Source organism: Salmo salar, chromosome 14 (genome assembly GCF_965601325.2).
Source record: "Salmo salar chromosome 14, fSalSal1, whole genome shotgun sequence".
NCBI lineage: Eukaryota > Metazoa > Chordata > Actinopteri > Salmoniformes > Salmonidae > Salmo > Salmo salar.
The window spans coordinates 94,827,416-94,852,281 of NC_138304.1; the positions used below are offsets into that span (position 1 = coordinate 94,827,416).

General features: G+C 44.2%; 1 protein-coding gene across 1 annotated transcript in view; it reads right to left on the bottom strand.

Moving 5' to 3' along the window:
- Positions 1-24,866, bottom strand: part of LOC106570514 (endoplasmic reticulum membrane sensor NFE2L1) — a 44,562-nt gene that overhangs the window by 2,988 nt on the left and 16,708 nt on the right. Inside the window, exons 2-4 of the mRNA XM_014142932.3 lie at positions 18,570-18,668; positions 18,219-18,332; positions 1,939-2,419 (exon numbers count right to left, since the gene is read on the bottom strand). Of these exons, the coding sequence (XP_013998407.1) occupies positions 1,939-2,419; positions 18,219-18,332; positions 18,570-18,668 (694 nt within the window). The remainder of the gene's footprint in view (positions 1-1,938; positions 2,420-18,218; positions 18,333-18,569; positions 18,669-24,866) is intronic.

The window sequence follows — 24,866 nt, forward strand, 5'->3', positions numbered from 1 at the left end:
CTAGCTCTTCCAACAGTCTTGAAGGAGAACCCACATATGCGGAGCACTTGTTGGCTGCTTTTCCTTTCAAATGGTATCAAGAATATGCATATCCTTGCTTCAGGTCCTGAGCTACAGACAGTTAGATTTGGGTATGTCATTTTAGGTGAACATTTAAAAAAAAAAAAAATGTTTGGATCCTTTTAAACAAATCCAAATATATTTGAGATTCTTAAAAGTAGCGACCCTTCGCCTTGATAGCAGTTTTTCACACTCTTGGCATTCTCTCATCCAGCTCCACCTGGAATGCTTTTCCAATAGTCTCAAAGGAGTTCCCACATATGCTGAGCACTTGTTGGCTGCTTTTCCTTCACTCTGCGGTCCAACTCATCCCAAACCACCTCAATTGGGTTGAGGTAGGGTGATTTTGGAGGCCAGGTCATCTTATGCAGTACTCCAACTCTCCCCTTATTGGTCAAATATCCCATAGACAGCCAGGAGGCATGTTTGGGTCATTGTCCTGTTGAAAAACAAATGATAGTGTGACTAAGCGCAAACCCGATCGGATGACGTGTCACTGTAGAATGCTGTGGTAGCCATGCTAGTTAAGTGTGCCTTGAATTCCAAATTAATCAGCAACAGCGCCACCAGCAAAGCACCTCCACACCTCATCCTACATACTTCACGGTGGGAACCACACATGCAAAGATTTTAGTTTAAATCTTTATTTAACTAGGCAAGTCAGTTAAGAACAAATTCTTATTTACAATGACGGCTTACCCCGGCCAAACCCTAAACCGGATGATGCTGGGCCAATTGTGTGCTGTCCTATGGGACTCCCAATCACGGCCAGTTGTGATAGAGCCTGGAATCGAACCAGGGTCTGTAGTGACACCTCTAGTACTGAGATGCACTGCCTTAGACCGCTGCGCCACTCGGGAGCCAACATCTGTTCAGCTACTCTGCGTCTCACAAAGACACGGCGGTTGGAACCAAAAATCTCAAATTTGGACTCAGACTAAAGGACAGATTTCCACCTGTCTAAGTGCCCATTGCTTGTGGTTCTTGGCCCAAGCAAGTCTTCTTATTGGTGTCTTTTAGTAGTGGTTTCTTTGCAGCAATTTGACCATGAAGGCCTGATTCACGCAGTCTCCTCTGAACAGTTTATGTTGAGATGTTTGTTACTTGAACTCTGAAGCATTTATTTGGGCTGCAATTTCTGAGGCTGGTAAGTCTAATGAACTTATCCTCTGCAGCAGAGGCAACTCTGGGTCTTCATTTCCTGTGGCGGTCCTGATGAGAGCCAGTTTCATCATAGCGCTTGATGGTTTTTGCAACTGCACTTGAAGAAACTTTAATTTCTTGAAATTTTTCAGATAGACTGACCTTCATGTCTTAAATTAACGATGGACTGTCATTTCTCTTTGCTTATTTGAGCTGTTCTTGCTATAATATGGACTTGGTCTTTTACCAAATAGGGCTATCTTCTGTATACCACCTCTACCTTGTCACAAAACTGATTGGCTCAAACGCATTGAGGAAAGAAATTCCACAAATTAACTTTGAACAAGGCACACCTGTTAATTGAAATGCATTCCAGGTGACTACCTCATGGTTGAGAGAATGCCAAGAGTGCACAAAACTGTCATCAAGGCAAAGGGTGGCTACTTTGAAAAATCTAAAATATATTTTAATTTGTTTAACACTTTTTTGGTTACTACATGATTCCATATGTGTTATTTCACAGTTTTGATTTCTTCACTATTATTCTACAATGTAGAAAATAGTAAAAATAAAGAAAAACCCTGGTATGAGTCTAAACTTTTGACTGGTACTGTATGTGTGTAATCTATAGGCTACGGTTGAGGAGATTCCTTCTCTTGCAAATCAGAGGATCATCATGTCCCCTATCTGAACATTGCACCTTTCTAAAGCAGCCCCATAAGTCTGCCAACTCACCTGGGGAGGTTGGGCCTCGAGAGCTGCTCTCCAGAGAGAGGCCGGAGTCTGAGTCAAGGTCCTCCAGGACCCGAGGGTCGATGCCCTGTAGATTCCCCAGGAGCTGGGCATCCATATTGTCCAGGCAGCCCTCCAGCCCCAGTAGGTTGATCTGGTCAAACACTGCCTCGTCCAGACAGCCACCTAGTGCACCATGGGATAACATTCCGTTACTCATTCCGTTGACCACCGTGGACAACGGTAGTGCAGCCAGCCCCGTGGTCGTCCCTGGTGATGAGTCAGAGGAGTTTGTGGATTCTAGTTGGAAAAGGGGCCCTCTTGGTTGTCGGGCGACCAGGGTCCTGACTCCACCCCTTGGTGGGATCATATCGTAGGTGGAACCTGTTACCATGGCGTCACGGAGACTGACGTCCTGGCTGATGGCGCTGGAGATGTCGGCGTCGAGGTCAGACAGCTGCTGAGGAACCAGCGGGTCTAAATCCTGGGTAACACAAAACACACATTATGATGACGGGCCTGAAATACAAAGAGCAGAACACAGTATTACACAGCTAAATCACAGCATCTCCCAGGCAAGTCACAGCAACTCCCAGGCAAGTCACAGCAACTCCCAGGCAAGTCCCAGCAACTCCCAGGTAAGTCACAGCAACTCCCAGGTAAGTCACAGCAACTCCCAGGTAAAACCTAACATCTTTGGGGTATGAAACAGTTATGACTATAACTACAGTTCCCTGAAGGAGGGAAATTGGGTACAACATACTATGGGGGAGTCGCACTCTCACGACTTCAGTTGAAGGATCTACAATCCTGCCTGACAAGGCCAATAAAAATCAGACCTCGCTGGAGGCCCGGCCTTCCACAGGTGATAAGCGTGAGGTTCGGAATCATTCCTTCGATTTAATACCGCTCTTCACCGTGCCCAGGAACAGGCGGTACGGAGACAAATAGGTGTTGTACCTTGTTACCCTCCTTTAGGGAACAGTAGTTATAGTCATAATACTGGGAGCAGTGACTATATACTGGGAGCAGTAACATCCAAGCAATAAAACCTCCCAAAAGTGTATGGTGATCCACTGACTCCAGAGCCTTAAAAAGGGGGCCTCACACAGTGCCTCCAAAACCAGTGCCAAAGTTTAGAGGCGGGTCTAAGATGACATACACCTCTCACAAAATGCACCACCAGGGGATGAGCCCCTGCTGTGGTTCCGGCCCACATGACACGCTGAGACCACTTTTTCATTACATTTTTTATTTTAATTTGAACCTTTAACTAGGCAAGTCAGTTAAGAACAAATTCTTATTTACAATGACGGCCAACGCTGGTCCAATTGTGTGCCGCCCTATGGGACTCCCAATCACGGCCGGATGTGATGCAGCCTGGATTCGAACCAGGGACCGCAGTGACGCCTCTTGCACTGAGATGCAGTGCCTTGGTCTCCCAAGTGGCACAGCGGTCTAAGTGGAGAATGCTTGAAAAGCTCCTGTAGGAACATAAGGATGTCCCTCAGAGCACTGAAAAGTCCTTTATCTTGGGACTAGAGCTCAAACGCTTGCCACTTCTACACATACAGCCCTCTACAACTCTTGCAGACAATGGTAGCAATAACTTTCGGAGGTAAACCTTTAACCATCAGATCAGCCCTCTCAGGGGCCAAGCCCATGGGAACCAAATCTCTGGCCTCGATTGCCAAACCTGCCTGCGCGCCTAGGACAACATGAGTTTCCACAGATCCCCGCCTAAAAGCCGAATGATCTCCGCGAACCAAGGTTGCCTGGGCCAATGGGGAGCAACAAGACTCAATGGTAAGCCCTACCTGCGCACCCTCTCCAACGTGGGCTGAATCAGAACCACTGGCGGAAATGTGGAAAAGAGGGTCTGAGGGGCCCTCAACGTGCAATCGCATCTAGAGTCCGACCCATATTTTTTGGATCCGATTCCGATTTTAGAGTGGAATATTAACCGATAACATATCTGCCAATATTTTTATTCTTATAGTTGGAGTGGAATCTTTTTTATTTTTCTGTATGGATTGTGCTTAATTCCTTAGAGTCTAAGACGTTGGGGGTGCTAATGTGACATATGGAATTGTTTAAGATGGTCATACCATTACTACTAAAGCCCATAGAAACAAATAGAATAACACACACATGGCAAAAAGAAACAAGGTTGAATTATCTGTCCTATATCTAGGAGATTTTTTTTATTATATATATTTTTTTAAATCAGGAAATATATATATATATATATACTTCCTGAGTTTATAAACAGTACCAGTCACAAGTCTGAACACAACACCTCATTCCAGGGTTTTTCTTTATTTTTACATTATAGAATAATAGTGAAGACATCAAAACTATGAAATAACACATATGGAATTATGTAGTAACCAAATAGTGTTAAAGAAATCAAAATATTGAGATTCTTCAAAGTAGCCTCCCTTTGCCTTGATGACAGCTTTGCACATAAAAGTTAATTTGTGGAATTTCTTTCCTTATGTGTTTGAGCCAATCAGTTGTGTTATGACAAGGTAGGGGTGGTATACAGAAGATAGCCCTATTTGGTAAAAGACCAAGTCCATATTATGGCAAGAGGAGCTCAAATAAGCAAAGAGAAATGACAGTCCATCATTACTTTAAGACATGAAGGTCAGTCAATCCAAAACATTTCAAGAACCTTGAAAGTTTCTTCAAGTGCAGTCGCAAAAACCATCAAGCGCTATGATGAAACCGGCTCTCGTGAGGACCGTCACAGGAAATGAAGACCCAGAGTTACCTCTGCTGCAGAGGATAAGTTCATTAGACTTACCAGCCTCAGAAATTGCAGCCCAAATAAATGCTTCAGAGTTCAAGTAACAGACACATCTCAACATCAACTGTTCAGAGGAGACTGTGTGAATCAGGCCTTCATGGTGGATTTGCTGCAAAGAAACCACTACCAAAGGACACCAATAAGAAGACACTTGTTTGGGCCAAGAAACACGAGCATTGGACATTAGACAGGTGGAAATCTGTCCTTTGAGATTTTTGGTTCCACCCACTGGTTCCACCCACTGAAAGGCTGAGTAGCTGAACGGTTGATCTCTGCATGTGTGGTTCCCACCATGAAGCATGGAGGAAGTGGTGTGATGGTGCTTTGCTGGTGGCACTGTCGCTGATTTATTTAGAATTCAAGGCACACTTAACCAGCATGGCTACCACAGGATTCTGCAGAGATACGCCATCCCATCTGGTTTGCGCTTAGTGGGACTATAATTTGTTTTTCAACAGGACAATGACCCAACACACCTCCAGGCTGTGTAAAGGCTATTTGACCAAGGAGAGTGATGGAGTGCTGCATCAGATGACCTGGCCTCAACAATAACCTTACCTCAACCCAATTGAGATGGTTTGGGATGAGTCGGACCGCAGAGTGAAGGAAAAGCAGCCAAAAAGTGCTCAGCATATGTGGGAACTCCTTGAAGACTGTTGGAAAAACATTCCAGGTGAAGCTGGTTGAGAGAATGCCAAGAGTATGCAAAGCCGTCATCAAGGCAAATGTTGGCTACTTTGAAGAATCTAAAATAAAATATATTTGGATGTGTTAAAAACACTTTTTGGGTTACTACATAATTCCATGTGTTATTTCATAGTTTTGATAACTTCACTATTATCATACAATGTAGAAAGTAGTAAAAATAAAGAAAAACCCTTGAATGAGTAGGTGTGTACAAACTTTTGACTGTAACTGCATACGTGTGTGTGTGTGTGTAATATACACACACACACACAGTTGAAGTCAGAAGTTTACATACACCTTAGCCAAATACATTTAAACTCAGTTTCACAATTCCTGACATTTAATCCTAGTAAAAATTCCCTGTTTTAGGTCAGGTAAGATTACTTTATTTTAGAATGTGAAATGTCAGAATAAAAGTAGAGAGAATGATTTATTTCAGCTTTTATTCATTTCATCACATTCCCAGTGGGTCAGAAGTTTACATGCTACCAAATACTAATTGAGTGTATTGCCTTTAAATTGTTTAACTTCAAAATCAAATTTGTCACATACACATTGTTAGTAGATGTTAATGCGAGTGTAGCGAAATGCTTGTGCTTCTAGTTCCGACCGTGCAGTAATATCTAACAAGTAATCTAACAATTTCACAACAACTACCTTATACACACACACAAGTGTAAAGGAATGAATAAGAATATGTACATAAAAATATGTGGATGAGCGATGGCCGAACGGCATAGGCAAGATGCAATAGATGGTATAGAGTACAGTATATACATATGAGATGAGTAATGTAGGGTATGTAAGCATTATATAAAGTGGCCAGTGATACATTTATTACATCAATTTTTCATTATTAAAGTGGCTAGAGCTGAGTCAGTATGTTGGCAGCAGCCACTCAATGTTAGTGATAGCTGTTTAACAGTCTGATGGCCTTGAGATAGAAGCTGATTTTCAGTCTCTCGGTCCCCGCTTTGATGCACCTGTACTGACCTCGCCTTCTGGATGATAGCGGGGTGAACATGCAGTGGCTCGGGTGGTTGTTGTCCTTGATGATCTTTTTGGCCTTCCTGTGACATCGGGTGCTGTAGGTATCCGGGAGGAAAGGTAGTTTTCTCCCAGTGATGCGTTGTGCAGACCGCACCACCCTCTGGAGAGCCTTACGGTTGTAGGCGGAGCAGTTGCCGTACCAGGCGGTGATACAGCCCGACAGGATGCTCTCGATTGTGCATCTGTAAAAGTTGAGTGTTTTTGGTGACAAGCCAAATTTCTTTAGCCTCCTGAGGTTGAAGAGGCGCTGCTGCGCCTTCTTCACCACGCTGTCTGTGTGGGTGGACCATTTCAGTTTGTCCGTGATGTGTACGCCGAGGAACTTAAAACTTTCCACCTTCTCCACTACTGTCCCGTCGATGTGGATAGGGGGGTGCTCCCTCTGCTGTTTCCTGAAGTCCACAATCATCTCCTTTGTTTTGTTGACATTGAGTGTGAGGTTATTTTCCTGACACCACACTCCGAGGGCCCTCAACTCCTCCCTGTAGGCCATCCCGTCGTTGTTGGTAATCAATCCTACCACTGTAGTGTCGTCTGCAAACTTGATGATTGAGTTGGAGGCGTGCATGGCCACGCAGTCATGGGTGAACAGGGAGTACAGGAGAGGGCTGAGAACGCACCCTTGTGGGGCCCCAGTGTTGAGGATCAGCGGGGTGGAGATGTTACCTACCCTCACCACCTGGGGGCGGCCCGTCACGAAGTCCAGGACCAAGTTGCACAGGGCGGGGTCGAGACCCAGGGTCTCGAGCTTAATGACGAGTTTGGAGGGTACTATGGTGTTAAATGCTGAGCTGTAGTCAATGAAAAGCATTCTTACATAGGTATTCCTCTTGTCCAGATGGGTTAGGGCAGTGTGCAGTGTGATTGCGTCATCTGCAGACCTATTGGGGCAGTAAGCAAATTGGAGTGGGTCTAGGGTGTCAGTTAAGGTGGAGGTGATATGATCCTTGATTAGTCTCTCAAAGCACTTCATGATGACGGAAGTGAGTGCTACGGGGCGATAGTCATTTAGTTCAGTTACCTTCGCTTTCTTGGGAACAGGAACAATGGTGGCCCTCTTGAAGCATGTGGGAACAGCAGACTGGGATAAGGATTGATTGAATATGTCCGTAAACACACCAGCCAGCTGGTCTGCGCATGCTCTGAGGACGCGGCTGGGGATGCCGTCTGGGCCGGCAGCCTTGCGAGGGTTAACGCGTTTAAATGTTTCTCACGTTGGCTGCAGTGAAGGAGAGCCCGCAGGTTTTGGTAGCGGGCCGTGTCATTGGCACTGTGTTGTCCTCAAAGCGAGCAAAAAAGTTGTATAGTTTGTCTGGGAGCAAAACATCGTGGTCCACGACGGGGCTGGTTTTCCTTTTGTAGTCCGTGATTGACTACACCCTGCCACATACCTCTCGTGTCTGAGCCGTTGAATTGCGACTCTACTTTGTCTCTATACTGTCGCTTAGCTTGTTTGATTGCTTTGCGGAGGGAATAGCTACACTGTTTGTATTCGGTCATGTTTCCGGTCACTTTGCCCTGATGAAAAGCAGTGGTTCGCGCTTTCAGTTTTGCGCGAATGCTGCCATCAATCCACGGTTTCTGGTTGGGGAATGTTTTAATAGATGCTGTATGTACAACATCACCGATGCACTTGCTAATAAATTCGCTCACCGAATCAGCGTACTCGATGTTATTGTCCGACGCTATGCGGAACATATCCCAGTCCACATGATCGAAGCAATCTTGAAGCGTGGAATCCAATTGTTCGGACCAGCGTTGAACAGACCTGAGCACGGGCGCTTCCTGTTTTAGTTTCTGTCTATAGGCTGGGAACAACAAAATGTAGTCGTGGTCAGATTTTCCAAAAGGAGGACGGGGGAAGGCTTTATATGCGTCTCGGAAGTTAGAATAACAATGATCCAGGGTTTTGCCAGCCCGGGTCGCACATTCAATATGCTGATAAAATTTAGGGAGCTTTGTTTTCAGATTAGCCTTGTTAAAATCCCCAGCTACAATAAATGCAGTCTCAGGATATGTGGATTCCAGTTTACATAGAGTCAAATCAAGTTCTTTCAGGGCCTTCAAATGTGTCTGCTTAGGGGGGGGGGGAATATACACAACTGATTATGATCACAGAGAATTCTCTTAGTAGATAATGCGGTCGGCATTTGATTGTAAGGAATTCTAGGTCAGGTGAACAAAAGGACTTGAGTTCCTGTATGTTGTTATGATCACACCACGCCTCGTTAATCATAAGGCATACACCCCCGCCCTTCTTAGCAGAGTGATGTTTGTTTATGTTGGCGCGATGTCTGAAGAAGCCTGTTGGCTGTACTGACTCTGACGTATCCCAAGTGAGTCATGTTTCCGTGAAACAGAGATCGTTACAATCTCTGATGTCTCTCTGGAAGGCAACCCTTGCTCGGATTTGGTCTACCTTGTTGTCAAGAAGCTGGACATTGGCGAGATGTAGGCTCGGGAGCGGTGCGCGATGTGCCCGTCTACGGAGCCTGACCAGAAGACCGCTCCGTCTGCCCCTTCTGCGGCGCCGTTGTTTTGGGTCGCCGGCTGGGATCCAAGCCATTGATCCGCCTCGGGAAAGTCGTATTCCTGGTCATAATGTTGGTGAGTTGACGTTGCTCTTATATCCAATAGTTCCTCCCAACTGTATGTAATAAAACCTAATATTTCCTGGGGTAACAATGTAAGAAATAACACATAAAACAACTAAATACAGCATAGTTTCCTAGGAACGCGAAGCGAGGCGGCCATCTCTGTCGGCGCCGGAAGTCTAACAATTCGGGTAGCCTTCCACAAGACAAGTTGGGTGAATTTTTGCCCATTCCTCCTGACAGAGCTGGAGTAACTGAGTCAGGTTTGTAGGCTTCCTTGCTCACACACGCTTTTTCAGTTCTGCACACAAATTTTCTATGGGATTGAGGTCAGAGCTTTGTGATGGCCACTCCAACACCTTGACTTTGTTGTCCTTATTGTTGTCCTTTTGCCACAACTTTGGAAGTATGCTTGGGGTCATTGTCCATTTGGAAGACCCATTTGTGACCAAGCTTTAAATTCCTGACTGATGTCTTGAGATGTTGCTTCAATATATCCACATAATTTTCCATCCTCATGATGCCAATCCATCCTTTTTCCTCCAAACATAACGATGGTCATTATGGCCAAACAGTTCTATTTTTGTTTCATCAGACCAGAGGACACTTCTCCAAAAAGTCCCCATGTGCAGTTGCAAACCGTAGTCTGGATTTTTTTATGGCGGTTTTGGAGCAGTGGCTTCTTCCTTGCTGAGCAGCCTTTCATGTTATGTCGATATAAGACTCCTTTTACTGTGGATATAGATACTTTTGTACCCGTTTCCTCCAGCAACTTCACAAGGTCCTTCGCTGTTGTTCTGGGATTGATTTGCACTTTTCGCACCAAAGTACGTTAATCTCTAGGAGACAGTACGCGTCTCCTTCCTGAGCGGTATGATGGCTATGCGGTCCTATGTTGTTTATGCTTGCGTACTATTGTTTGTACAGATGAACGTGGTACCTTCAGGCGTTTGGAAATTGCTCCCAAGGATGAACCAGACTTGTGGAGGTCCACAATTTTTTTTCTGAGGTCTTGGCTGATTTTCCCATGATGTAAAGCAAAAAGACACTGAGTTTGAAGGTAGGCCTTGAAATACATCCACAGGTACACCTCCAATTGACTCAAATGATGTCAATTAGCCTATCAGAAGCTTCTAAAGCCATGACATTTTCTGGAATTTTCCAAGCTATTTAAGACACAGTCAACTTAGTGTATGTAAACTTCTGACCCACTATGATACAGTGAATTATAAGTGAACTAATCTGTCTGTAAACAATTGTTGGAAAAATGACTGGGGTCATGCACAAAATAGATGTCCTAACCGACTTGCCAAAACTATAGTTTAACAAGAAATTTGTGGAGTGGTTGAAAAACGAGTTTTAATGACCCCAACCTAAGTGTATGTAAACTTCCGACTTCAACTGTGTGTGTACATACACATATATATTTTCTTTTTTTTGTTACACATATTTAGCCTCTTCAGCATCTGATCCCGTTAGCGGGATCAAAATCCAGCGAAAAATCATATCGCCAATTAGCATTAAAAAAATATCATAATTTTTTTTTTTTTTTAAATATATATATATATTTTTTTTATAGATACACCTCTCCTGAATCGACCCACGTCGTCCGATTTCAAAAAGGTTTTACAGGAAAAGCAAATCATTAGATTATATTAGATGAGTCCATCGTAAAAAGCAGCTTCATAGCCATTTTCCGACCAACCACTTGCATCACATATAATCCATAAACAGCTAAATGCAGCACTAACCTTTTACAAACTTCATCAGATGGCACCCCTAGGACATCATGTTATACAATGCATGCATTCTTTTGTTCAATAAAGGTCATATTTATATATAAAACAGCATTTTACATCTCTGTCTGACGTTGACTACCTAATTTCCCCTCAAAAGCGTCCCGGTAAACAATGCTACATTTCAATAAATTGCTATACTATAACGATTTTTTAAATGTATATTGTCAATCTAACATTTATAGATGAATATCTCTTGAGAACACCCGTCATACCAGATTTTAAATTAACTTTACTGGGTAATCACACTTTGCGATAAAAGGAGATGCGATACTCAGAAAATGAGCTAATATACAGAGCTCGGCGCCATCTTGGACGCAACAACATGAACCATCTCATCTTCTATAATATTGTCAATAATCGCCTACCTTTAGTTGTCTTCATCAGAAAGCATCCCAGGTCCACAACAGATGTATTTTCGGTCAAAAAGTCCATACTTCACGTTCCATTAGCCTGATGTTGGTAGCGCGTCCTATGGCTCTCTCCAAGCGCAGCTCTGAAGTTCAGAATAAAAGCAATCCTCGCGCATGTAGGTTCGTTCAAACATGTCAAACGTTGTATAAAATAAATCTTCAGGGCCTCTAACACCAAGAGAGCCAATAAGATTCGAGGGGGATGATGTCATGGCCTTTAAAACCGTTTCCAAAGGTGGGGGCAGACATGGCCGCCGGCGTCATAATGGTGATGGCCCATCCCCTGTGACCAATTTCAAACTCGTGTCATTCACTGAGTTTTGACTCTATAAGGCTCAAACCACTGTGAAAGGACTGGCGACATCTAGTGGAAGCAATAGGAAGTGCTCACTGAACCATGGTTAACGGTGTGATTAATAAGGAAAGATGAGAAGTCAAGTCCACAATTCAGAATTCCACTTCTTGTTTCAATCGGTCTCGGGGTTTTGACTGCCATTTGAGTTCTGTTATACTCACAGACACCATTCAAACAGTTTTAGAAACTTTAGAGTGTTTTCTATCCATATATAATAAGTATATGCATGCCCTATCTTCTGAGTTTGATTAGTAGGCCGTTGAAAATGGGAACGATTTTTTTTTCAAAATGCGCTGTGGCGCCCCCTATCCTAGGGTATCCTCAACCCCTTTTTCTGGGTAGGACACAACTACCTTAATTCTTCCATTTTTTTAAACTGGTACTGGTTACCTTCAGACAAGTCCCGTGACACTGGTGGGTGAGCAAAACAGAGAACACCATCATGTTAATGAGAGTCTCCCCTTTCTATAATAGTTTATAGGCCAAACCTTTCAGATGCTACAGATGTTTTCGCGAGTAGACCAATTTTCAGAATGTCTCATGGTCTGACAAACACCGCTCTAGCTCTGCCACCTTTCATTGCAGATGCGGAAGTACGACATCGGTGGATTGAGATACATCCAATGCAAAAAAACATCTCTAGCTAAAACTGAACGACTTCCATCACAGAAGGCATCATCCTCAGTAGGCATAGGCACTGGCGAAAACAGAGCAGAGCCGGAACCCGGGCACCCTCTGTGGGGATAGAAAAGTGTGATACGCGAGTGAGTCTAGCTCAATACCCAGAAACAGGAATGCGCTGAGATGGAGTCAGACAGCTCTTTTTCTGGTTTCTTATGAAGCCTAGAATGAATATGGGACAGTAGCAAGGATGTGTGTAACACTGCTTGTACCATGGACTCTGCTCTAATAGCAGGCGACTGAGGTGCTTGCTGAGAGCACATATGTTTAGAATGGGATGGAAAGTCCAGCCCCTTTTCGTAACCAGAAAATATCATCTGTACCAGCCGTTCCGGATCTTCGTCATAGGAACCACTCAGATTTCCTGCTTCTGGAGACAGGAGTATATTTCCTCCCTTAAAACTGTTGCTGAGGCCTGGGGAACAGTCGACGTGATGATACTGCAGAAGCGTGGGGTATGCACAACAAATTGTAGCCTGTACCCTGACGTCACTGGTCACATGATCCAGGGCAACACTGTGCATGCGAGCCATTGGTTAGAGCCAGAGTATGTGAGCAGAGTTGAGCAGTCGGAAATCCCGCTCATCGCTCATGGAGCGGAGCCTCCACATCCATTCCAACCATTCCCCCAAAAAATTGTGTCGCTTCAAATTCGCTCCATTAATAAAAAATAAAACACAATTTAACCAACACCCATCTATTTGTGTGACTGTCTGGACCTTCCATTTAGTTAAGCATTGAAACCAAATCATATGATTTGAATGAAAAGTATTATAACAAACTATAAGACGCGCTCGTCATTTGAAATAGGCTACATGTTGTATTAAATGGAAGCCAGACAGGTAGCCTAAGGAACGAACATTTAATTGTTTAGGCTATATGATTTCAATTATTTCAAGGTTGTAGCCTACAAAGAAATACATTGAAGCATCTGCGAGTTTGACACTAGGCTGGCAGGGACATAAAGTGCTCAGCATTTAAACATTTCGTTGTATTAAATCATTATAGTCAATAAATTGCCCATATAGTCTGTGACTTAGAATGAAATACAAATGAAATGAAAAATTCAGTGCCTTTGAATTAATTTTTAGAAACAGGAGTTTGGCTAGAGTCTGGCTTCAGGCTCGTGCGATTGTGCCTGGAGAGCCGGCCAGCAGCAGAGAATATCCTTTCAGCGCTTGCAGAGCCACTGGGGATGCTAAACAGCCTTCAGGCCACTCGTCAGGCTGGGCAGGGATGCAGATTTGGTTTTTTACAGTTTTCTATAGGTAGGCAAAATAACCCTAAAAACCTTTAGGCCTATCAAAATGGAAAGCTCATTGAAAGAGGTAATGTCAGGCCTATTGGGCCAAAATCAATTATAGCCTATTGAATAGATAACTTTTCAGAGATCTGATGTTTAGTTTATAAATACTTTCCTACAATGACACAGCTAGCTACCCTCCTTGTTCCTTTCTGTTAGCATGTGCTAGTAAGTACACCATTATGCTTTCGGGATAGGTGTCTTTTCAGATTCCACAATGATTCTTTAGTTGTGGACATAACTTCACCGCACTCCCTCTCTTGCTCTTCCTCATCTTCGTAAGTCAGCTTGATATTGCACCTTTTTAAAATCTGTTTCATTATGAAAATATTTAGTGAACTCCATGACAGTAGCTAAATCAAGGCGCTATAGCAGCACACAAGTAGACTACAGATGTATGCTGGGCCGGGCATGCCCCGAGATCGTGAAGTGAGCAGGACTGGAGCTCCAGCCTTTGGGAAACTTGCTCCATGCGCCAGTCAAATTGGGCACGCTCCGCTCATCACTCATACTCTGGTCGGAGCAGACAGCGAGACTCCCGTGAAGTGCCCTCTGAAGGGGCGGGACCTTGTGGACTGGGAAAGATTGGAAATGGATGAAGAACCACCACTCTAGACAACCGTGTGTCTGAACATGGAGAAGGAACACTTCATCGAACTCGCATACGCGAGACAACGCTTAACCTCTCTAGGGTAGGGGGCAGTATTTTCACATCCGGATAAAAAAAAAACGTACCCGATTTAATCTGGTTATTACTCCTGCCCAGAAACTAGAATATGCATATAATTGTTTGATTTGGATAGAAAACACCCTAAAGTTTCTAAAACTGTTTGAATGGTGTCTGTGAGTATAACAGAACTCATATGGCAGGCCAAAACCTGAGAAGATTCTGTACAGGAAGTGCCCTCTCTGACCATTTCTTGGCCTTCTATAGCCTCTTTATCGAAAACAGAGGATCTCTGCTGTAACGTGACATTTTCTAAGGCTCCCATAGGCTCTCAGAAGGCGCCAGAACGGGGAATGATGACTCTGCAGTCCCTGGCTGAAAAACAGTAGCGCATTTGGATAGTGGTCGATCTGAGAACAATGACACGGGTGCGCGCTGGCACGTGAAGAGTCCATTTTCTTCTTTCAGTCTTTGAACGAAAACAACGTCTCCCGGTCGGAATATTATCGCTATTTTATGAGAAAAATCGCATAAATATTGATTTTAAACAGCGTTTGACATGCTTCGAAGTACGGTAATGGAATATTTTGAATTTTTTTGTCACGACATGCGTCCTCGCGTCACCGTTCGGATAGGGACCTGAATGCAAGAACAAAACAGAGGATATTTGAACATAACTATGGATTATTTTGAACCAAAACAACATTTGTGGATGAAGTAGAAGTCCTGGGAGTGCATTCTGACGAAGAACAGCAAAGGTAATCCAATTTTTCTTATAGTAATTCTGAGTTTAGTGAACGCCAAACTTGGTGGGTGTCAAATTAGCTAGCCCGTGATGGCGAGCTATCTACTCAGAATATTGCAAAATGTGCTTTTGCCGAAAAGCTATTTTAAAATCTGACACCGCGATTGCATAAAGGAGTTCTGTATCTATAATTCTTAAAATAATTGTTATGTTTTTTGTGAACGTTTATCGTGAGTAATTTAGTAAATTCACCGGAAGTTTTCGGTATGTTTGCTAGTTCTGAACGTCACATGCTAATGTAAAAAGCTGGTTTATGATATAAATATGAACTTGATTGAACAAAACATGCATGTATTGTATAACAATGTCCTAGGAGTGTCATCTGATAAAGATCAAAGGTTAGTGCTGCATTTAGCTGTGGTTTTTGTGACATTATATGCTAGCTTGAAAAATGGGTGTGTGATTATTTCTGTCTGGGTACTCTCCTGACATAATCTAAATGTTTTGCTTTCGTTGTAAAGCCTTTTTGAAAATCGGACAATGTGGTTGGATTAACGAGAGTCTTGTCTTTAAAATGGTGTAAAATAGTCATATATTTGAGAAATTGAAGTAATAGCATTTTTAAGGTTTTTGAATATCGCGCCACTCGATTCCACTGGCTGTTGACTAGGTGGGACGATTTCGTCCCACATACCCTAGAGAGGTTAACACCCGTGAACACTGGAACTTGGTAAAAAAAATAAATAAAAAATAACTCTACATGTGCCAAGATTTGCCTAAAGCCTGGCCCACTCTGGGTACACGGGCTCTGGCGATCAGTGACGTGCCCCGATTGGCTGTGCCACCTGGGGGTACTGTTGTCACAATGAGCCTCACTCGGTTTAGGCGGTAAGATGCGGTCTGGTAACTGTCTGGCACCCATCTCTGGACCACACGCATTGAATATTAACCCAAAGAAAAAGTATTTCATCATGGAGGTCACCCTACCGACCAGTCATAGGTACTGGCGACAAAGCGCCTCGTAACCTAGCTGGGAATGGGACCGACAGCCCTTCTGTTGTAACAGACAGGGGCGATTCATAATTGTATCTAATTCCTAGGAGTGTGGGATAATAGTGTGGGCGTGTCCAACCCTTCTCATTCCCTCGACTCCGCTAGAAACAACCAATCACCTATAGAGGCCATAAACTGAATCCCTAGACACATCATAGGGACGGCAGGTATCCTAGTTGTTAGAGCGCTGGGCCAGTAACCGAAAGGTTGCTGGATCGAATCCCCAAGCCGACAAGGCAAAAATCAGTCGTTCTGCCCCTGAACAAGGCAGTTAACCCACTGTTCCCCGGTAGGCTGTCATTGTAAATAATAATTTGTTCTTAAGTGACTTGCCTAGTTAAATAAAAAGGTAAACATTTTTTTTTTTTTATAAATAAAAACTAGTGAGCTATATGTAAGAATCAGCAAGGAATCCCAGTAATGAGCCAATTATGGGGGAGGGGCGCCCCATTGTGGACAGTGACCCAACTTATCACTCATCGTGGGGAGATCGATATAGACCGTGAACACCGTGGAACACGGGGTAACAGAGGGGGCAGGATTAAACATGGACAAGCTTCCAACATACGTTGTGCTTCCGTGAGACTGTATAGCCTGCATGAAGCCCGGCCCCTTTAAGTGCTCAGGAGGCTCTGGCAATTGCTGACGTAGTACCCAGTTTGCCAAACGTGGGGGTACGGTTGTCACAGTAATGTTTTTATGGAGGGGCACACTGGTCACTCAGACCCGTGTCACAGCCCCTCGGTCCGGGGGTTACCCCAGCTAAGTGCTCGGGGGGCTGCTTCTTCATCTGAGGTGCTCGCAAACCCAATTTCCATCACTCCAGGAACTGAAAATAAGAACGTGGTTGCCATAATGCTGGGGGAAAGCAAGTAAGTTACACTCGCCAGAAGTTAAGCATGCTAGCTGACACTAGCCAGGAGACTTTTTAGCATAAGCTAGGCTCACTAGCCTGACTGCAGCACAGTCCATTTAGAATGTCCAAGCGACTTAACACTACGTATACTAAACAAGAGCGCTACCCCAGCAACTCTACTGTGGGGAGGCAGGAATAAACAGTAATACAGTAGCTAGCTCACCTCTGCGAGTTAGCCAACCTGGCTAGCACGCTATGCAGCGCTCGTTTAGCTAGCCCGGTCTCGAAAAGTCCACGGAGGACCAGATCACTGAAGTGGGACCGGACTCTTCATCAACAAGTCTGGGAAGAGGGACAAGTGGTGTTTGGCCGAGGCAGACACAGGCGGCGGGGGGTACCCACCGAACCTGGCCACCCTCTCTCTTTGAGTAGCCTCCCGTAACTGGTGACAGAGCGCCCAGGAGCTGGGTTGGGCGCAGGCAGCCACCGCATAACCCAGGCAGCCACCGCATATGCTCTGACCACCCCATCCATTTCTGCTTCCTGCTCCTTGGTCCCAGCTGAGGTACCGACATCCAAGAAAGGAAAGTCGCCATCAGTAATGCCAAGCTTCCTCAAGAAGGCTACATGTGTTTCCAGAGAGTTTGTACGAAGTGCGTGAATATGCACACATGGACTGTTTCGAGCGGGGGCCGCCTGAGCGTACTCTAAGCCGAGACAAACCACACAGAGCGTAAGTATCTTTCAGAGAAATGCTATAACCGCCTGACTGGGCCATGACCTCCACCCAGAACCCGGCTTAGCCATCGTTGTCTCAGTGCGCCAGGAAATTAATGAATAACTAATTGTTTGTGATTCGAAAATATATGATAACTACAACCTTCCGCACACAACTCCCAGGGCGTGAGCACGCTCTACTACGGGACAGTTTAGTTGGTGCAACGCAGTCTCGTTTTCCAATTGTTTGTTTTAGTTAATCGTTCCTGTTCACACTGAGGTGAAGAGCGGAATAATTCAAGAAATGAATCTGAGCCTCACGCTTATCACCTGTGGAAGGCGGGGCTTCCAGAGAGGCGTGAATTGAATTTCATTGGCCTTGTCAGGCATAATTGTAGATCCTTCAAAACTAAGTCGTAAGAATACGACTCCCCCATAGTATGTACCGAAAACTGACTGACAAAGGGAACCATAATACCTAACTAACAAATTTCAAATCGCCTTCTCTATTGCCAAATATCACCATGACATCATCATCAAGGGACACCACTTACGTCAAATTCAGAGACGGGTAGAGACAGGAAGTGGCTCCAGTGCTGGTGGATGTCGATGGCAGGGGAACGGGGGTCCTCAGGACAAGTGAGAGAAGCTCCGCTAGTGAACAAACCCTGGAATCAACAACACACAGTCAACAAACACAGTAAAATCTGTGATGAAAAACATGCAACATGCACACAATGAAAAAATGTGACAAGGCAAGCACAGCACATACTGCACACACAAAACATGAGGGTCATCACAGACTGAGCTAATAGTATGATAAATGAAGACATGCCTACCTGTTCTCTAGCTAGCCTACATTCCAAGACACATTTATTTGAATTCTGTCTCGTCGCTGTGCGTACCTCTTGTTCTAGTGCTGAACTGAGAGCCAGCTGAGTCAGGGAAACCGGTTCCTCTCTGGCTTCATCACCATCAATCTGCCCATTCAGTAACTCAACCTCCTGATAACAGGAAAAGATGGAAAGGAACAACCAGAATAAATTGAGGAAGTGAGAAGTAGAGAGAAAGAAATATGTGGGGTGGATAATGAGAGTACAGAGGAAAAGGGAAGAAAGAGGACAGAAGATGAAGGTGGGAGAAAGAGACCAGGACAAAGAAAGACATTTGTTAGCCATTAGTGTTGCACGGTATATACCGAAACTTCTGTACAATTCCGATACTAGAACATGAAAAACGGTTCGGTACTAGAATTGGTTACTTTCGGTACTTCTGTCAAATGTGTCTTACGTCATATACGGATTGAGAGGACCGAGTCTGACAAATTACTAGACAATCTCCTCATGGGGGCAATAGCTAGGCAGGCTGCACTTGTGCATGCAGCTGACACAGCACGAGCCACTTTTGAGAAGCAGCACTACAGGGAGACAGGACGGACAGCTGATTGTCCTCGCAGTGGCAGACCACGTGTAAGACCTGCACAGCATCGGTACATCCGAACATCACACCTGCGGGACAGGTACAGGATGGCAACAACAACTGCCTGAGTTACACCAGGAACGCATGATCCCGCCATCAATGCTCAGACTGTCCGCAATAGGCTGAGAGGCTAGACTGAGGGCTTGTAGGCTTGTTGTAAGGCAGGTCCTCACCAGACATCACCGGCAACATCGCCTATGGGCACAAACCCGCTGTCACTGGACCAGACAGGACTGGCAAAAAGTGCTCTTCACTGACGAGTCGTGGTTTTGTCTCAGAGGTGATGGTCGGATTTGCGTTTATCGTCAAAGGAATGAGCGTTACACAGAGGCCTGATCTTTGGAGCGGGATCAATTGAGGTGGAGGGTCCGTCATGGTCTGGGGCGGCGTGCATCATCGGACTGAGCTCGTTGTCATTGCATGCAATCTCAACGCTGTGCGTTACAGGGAAGACATCCTCCTCCCTCATGTGGTACCCTTCCTGCAGGCTCATCCTGACATGACCCTCCAGCATGACAATGCCACCGGCCATACTGCTCGTTCTGTGCGTGATTTCCTGCAAGACAGGAATGTCAGTGTTCTGCCATGGCCAGCAAAGAGCCCGAATCTCAATCCCATTGAGCACGTCTGGGACCTGTTGGATCGGAGGGTGAGGGCTAGGGCCATTCCCCCCAGAAATGTCCGGAAACTTGCAGGTGCCTTGGTGGAAGAGTGGGGTAACATCTCACAGCAAAAACTGGCAAATCTGGTGCAGTCCATGAGGAGATGCACTGCAGTACTTAATGCAGCTGGTGGCCACACCAGATACTGACTGTTACTTTTGATTTTTAACCCCCCCCTCCCCCTCCCTTTATTCAGGGACACATTATTCCATCTGTTAGTCACATGTCTGTGGAACTTGTTCAGTTTATGTCTCAGTTGTTGAATCGTATGTTCATACAAATATTTACATGTTAAGTTTGCTGAAAATAAACGCAGTTGACAGTGAGAGGACATTTCTTTTTTTGCTGAGTTTAGAATATAATGTCAGTAAGTTACAGACCCAACAACATATTGTAGTATGCCCTTCACGTAACCATGTTTTCCAGTGACAATCTCTTCCCATTCAAATATTTTTGTTCAACACACAGTTCAGTAATAGACCCATGTAATTCTAGTTCATAGTGCGATGGTTGTTTTGTTTGAAATGTGCTGTCAGTGCGTCTGTATATTGTCTATAAAAGTGGATTGTCCTTCCTTTTAAAAGACCACATACGCCTAATAAAATACTTCAAATGGTAGGCTAACCGCAGAGTCAGGGTCTACCTCATGGCAGCTTGTTTGCTTGCACTTGCTTTAAGCTAAGGTGTTAATTATATAAGAACAAACATGAATTTACTGAACATAAATGTAATACTGTTTGTGTATGGTTCAAAACTCACATCGACATTCATTATTATTCAAGGAGAACGCGGTTCTTACCCAGTTACACAAATCCACAAGGAGTCAGCAGAAACCACATTTATTTAAGCAAGTCAGCCATAAGCTCCACTCTCGGGACAGCTTGGTGTAGACTAAACGTTTGTGGGCACCATTTATCACTGTTCTACTTAATTTAATGTACTGTTTAGAGTTGTGTAGTGGCTTCGCTGGCATGCATCTAAAAAAAAATGGGTTGTTTGCCTCACCAAGATTGACATGTTGAAATCGCCACTGATAACAGGAGGCGCTGTTTTCTGCTACAATGAACCCCAGTAGCGAAGTTAAATGACTCAGGCCCTACCTAACTGTTACTAGAGTGCTGTTAACCACAACTGTTATCCGTCTTGACAACTGCGGTCATTTACAAGGTTGATGCTAGGCTTCGATGGTACACTGTATACCGGGGTATTTGGAAATAGCCAGGGATGGTTTTTCAATACTGTTAAACTATTTCTTTGACGTTTTTCAATAAATATTATTTGTAGCTACTGCCTGCAGTCAACTGTGCAATAAGCTTGGAGATAAAGCAGATGGCGTACTTGATTTCACCTGTCACATTATGAAGCTTACAGTAGTTCCCCAGAACAGTTGAGCCAGTCATGAGTTTGTTTGTAAATAGCACAACGGGAAAAAGCAGGAGCAAGTGAGTACAGCTGTGTACTGACAGGGGTCGCGTTTTATCAGTGACGTGCAACTACAGTTTTCCTTAACAGAAAATACATTAGTGCAACACATTCAGAAGAAAATGGCTTCATTTTCATCAGATGATAACATATGTGCAATGCATTTGGCTGGCAGCCACACAAGTAAAATGAGCTACAATGAAAAAGAAAAGTAAAAACAATGCATGGCCATAATATTTCTAATGTTTAGCATAGAAAGAATGTAGCCAGCTACATTTCCTAGGGTTTTGCTTAAAGCTTGCATTTTACCAGAGAAAAGTAGGCTGGCTACAATGAGAAAATACAGAACAGAAATTACAATAAGAAGTATTTTAGATCTGCGTTTACAAAATGCAGGAAGATATTTCTTTGGCATGATCTTTTTTCCTGCGTGAAAACTAGGAAGGTAAACTTCATTTATCTAAGTATGTTACTGAATTGATAAGGTAACGGGGCATCATATTGTGTAAGTGTTCTGCCGTGTTTGAGAAGTCAAAGCCAATTGGATGGATGGATATATATATATATATATATAGTTTTTAATAAGATTATTTCATTCATTCAGATCTAGGATATGTTATTTTAGTGTTCCCTTTATTTTTTTGAGCAGTATATATATTATTTCTATAATATATATATATTATATATATAAGATATTATAGAAATAATATATATACTGCTCAAAAAAATAAAGGGAACACTAAAATAACATATCCTAGATCTGAATGAATGAAATAATCTTATTAAATACTTTTTCCTTTACATAGTTGAATGTGCTGACAACAAAATCACACAAAAATAATCAATGGAAATCCAATTTATCAACCCATGGAGGTCTGGATTTGGAGTCACACTCAAAATTAAAGTGGAAAACCACACTACAGGCTGATCCAACTTTGATGCAATGTCCTTAAAACAAGTCAAAATGAGGCTCAGTTGGTGTGTGTGGCCTCCACGTGCCTGTATGACCTCCCTACAACGCCTGGGCATGCTTCTGATGAGGTGGCGGATGGTCTCCTGAGGGATCTCCTCCCAGACCTGGACTAAACATCCGCCAACTCCTGGACAGTCTGTGGTGCAACGTGGCGTTGGTGGATGGAGCGAGACATGATGTCCCAGATGTGCTCAATTGGATTCAGGTCTGGGGAACGGGCGGGCCAGGCCATAGCATCAATGCCTTCCTCTTGCAGGAACTGCTGACACACTCCAGCCACATGAGGTCTAGCATTGTCTTGCATTAGGAGGAACCCAGGGCCAACCGCACCAGCATATGGTCTCACAAGGGGTCTGAGGATCTCATCTCAGTACCTAATGGCAGTCAGGCTACCTCTGGCGAGCACAGAGGGCTGTGCAGCCCCCCCAAAGAAATGCCACCCCACACCATGACTGACCCACCTCCAAACCGGTCATGCTGGAGGATGTTGCAGGCAGCAGAACGTTCTCCACGGCATCTCCAGACTCTGTCATGTCTGTCACATGTGCTCAGTGTGAACCTGCTTCATCTGTGAAGAGCACAGGGCGCCAGTGGCGAATTTCCCAATCTTGGTGTTCTCTGGCAAATGCCAAATGTCCTGCACGGTGTTGGGCTGTAAGCACAACCCCCACCTGTGGACGTCGGGCCCTCATACCACCCTCATGGAGTCTGTTTCTGACCGTTTGAGCAGACACATGCACATTTGTGGCCTGCTGGAGGTCATTTTGCAGGACTCTAGCAGTGCTCCTCCTGCTCCTCCTTGCACAAAGGCGGAGGTAGCGGTCCTGCTGCTGGGTTGTTGCCCTCCTTCGGCCTCCTCCACGTCTCCTGATGTACTGGCCTGTCTCCTGGTAGCGCCTCCATGATCTGGACACTACACTGACAGACACAGCAAACCTTCTTGCCACAGCTCGCATTGATGTGCCATCCTGGATGAGCTGCACTACCTGAGCCACTTGTGTGGGTTGTAGACTCCGTCTCATGCTACCACTAGAGTGAAAGCACCGCCAGCATTCAAAAGTGACCAAAACATCAGCCAGGAAGCATAGGAACTGAGAAGTGGTCTGTGGTCCCCACCTGCAGAACCACTCCTTTATTGGGGGTGTCTTGCTAATTGCCTATAATTTCCACCTGTTGTCTATTCCATTTGCACAACAGCATGTGACATTTATTGTCAATCAGTGTTGCTTCCTAAGTGGACAGTTTGATTTCACAGAAGTGTGATTGACTTGGTGTTACATTGTGTTGTTTAAGTGTTCCCTTTATTTTTTTTGAGCAGTATATATATATATATATATATATATATATATATATATATATATATATATATATATATATATACACACACACACACATATATGCCTAAAAAAATAACCCAATCAAAACAGAACGCTTCTTGAACATGGGAATATACCAGGCCTATTGGCCAAAAATCAATGATGACCTATTGTATATAGATAATAGAACAAAAATGAAAGAAACATTTAAGAGAACAGATTATTTATAAACCAAAACACTTTGCTACAAAAGACGTACTTAGTTATCTACCCAGCTCGTTCCTTTCTTTTAACATGTAGTAAGTACACCATCATGTTTTCAGGATAGGTGTCTTTTCAGATTCCACAATGATTCATTAGTTGTGGACACTACATCACAGCACTCCCCTCTTGGTTTTGGTCCTCATCTTTATAAGTCACCTTGATTTTGCACCTGTGTGTTTTATCAGTTTCTTTATGAAAATATTTTCTGAACTCCATGACAGTAGCTAGATCAAGTGGCTATGGCAGTACAGAAGTAGACTATAATGCATGCCCCGAGATCGTGAAGTGAGCGGTACTGGAGCTCCAGCCCTTGGGAAACTCACTCCACGCGCCAGTCAAATTGGGCACGCTCCGCTCCAGCTCTACTCACATACTCTGCTTCAGAGCCAGTGCCGTTCTTCCTTCAAACAAGCATGTGTCAAAATGTTGTTCATTTGCACAATGTCTCTTGTTCACATTCGCTTGGATATGACAGTCGGTAGCTCCTACCGACAATGCATTCGGGAAACTATTCAGGCCCCTTGACTTCTCCCACATTTTGTTACGTTACAACCTTATTCTATAATGGATGAAATCGTTTTTTCCCCCTCTCACTCTATACACAATACCTCATAATGACAAAACAAAAACTGGTATAGAAATATCACATTTACATAAGTATTCAGACCCTTTCCTCAGTATTTTGTTGAAGAACCTTTGGCAGCGATTACAGCCTAGAGTCTTCTTGGGTATGACGCTACAAGCTTGGCATACCAGTATTTGGGGAGATTCTCCCATTCTTCTCTGCAGAGCCTCTCAAGCTCTGTCCGGTTGGATTGGGGTGTCGCTGCACAGCTATTTTCAGGTCTCTCCAGAGATGTTCGATCGGGTTCAAGTCCAGGCTCTGGTTGGGCCACTCAAGGACATTGAGAGTTGTCCTGAAGGCACTCCTGCGTTGTCTTGGCTGTGTGCTTAGTGTCGTTTTCCTGTTGGAAGGTGAACCTTCACCCCAGTCTGAGGTCCGGAGTGCTCGGGAGCAGGTTTTCATCAAGGATCTCTCTGTACTTTGCTCCATTGATCTTCTCCTCTATCCCAACTAGGGTGGCA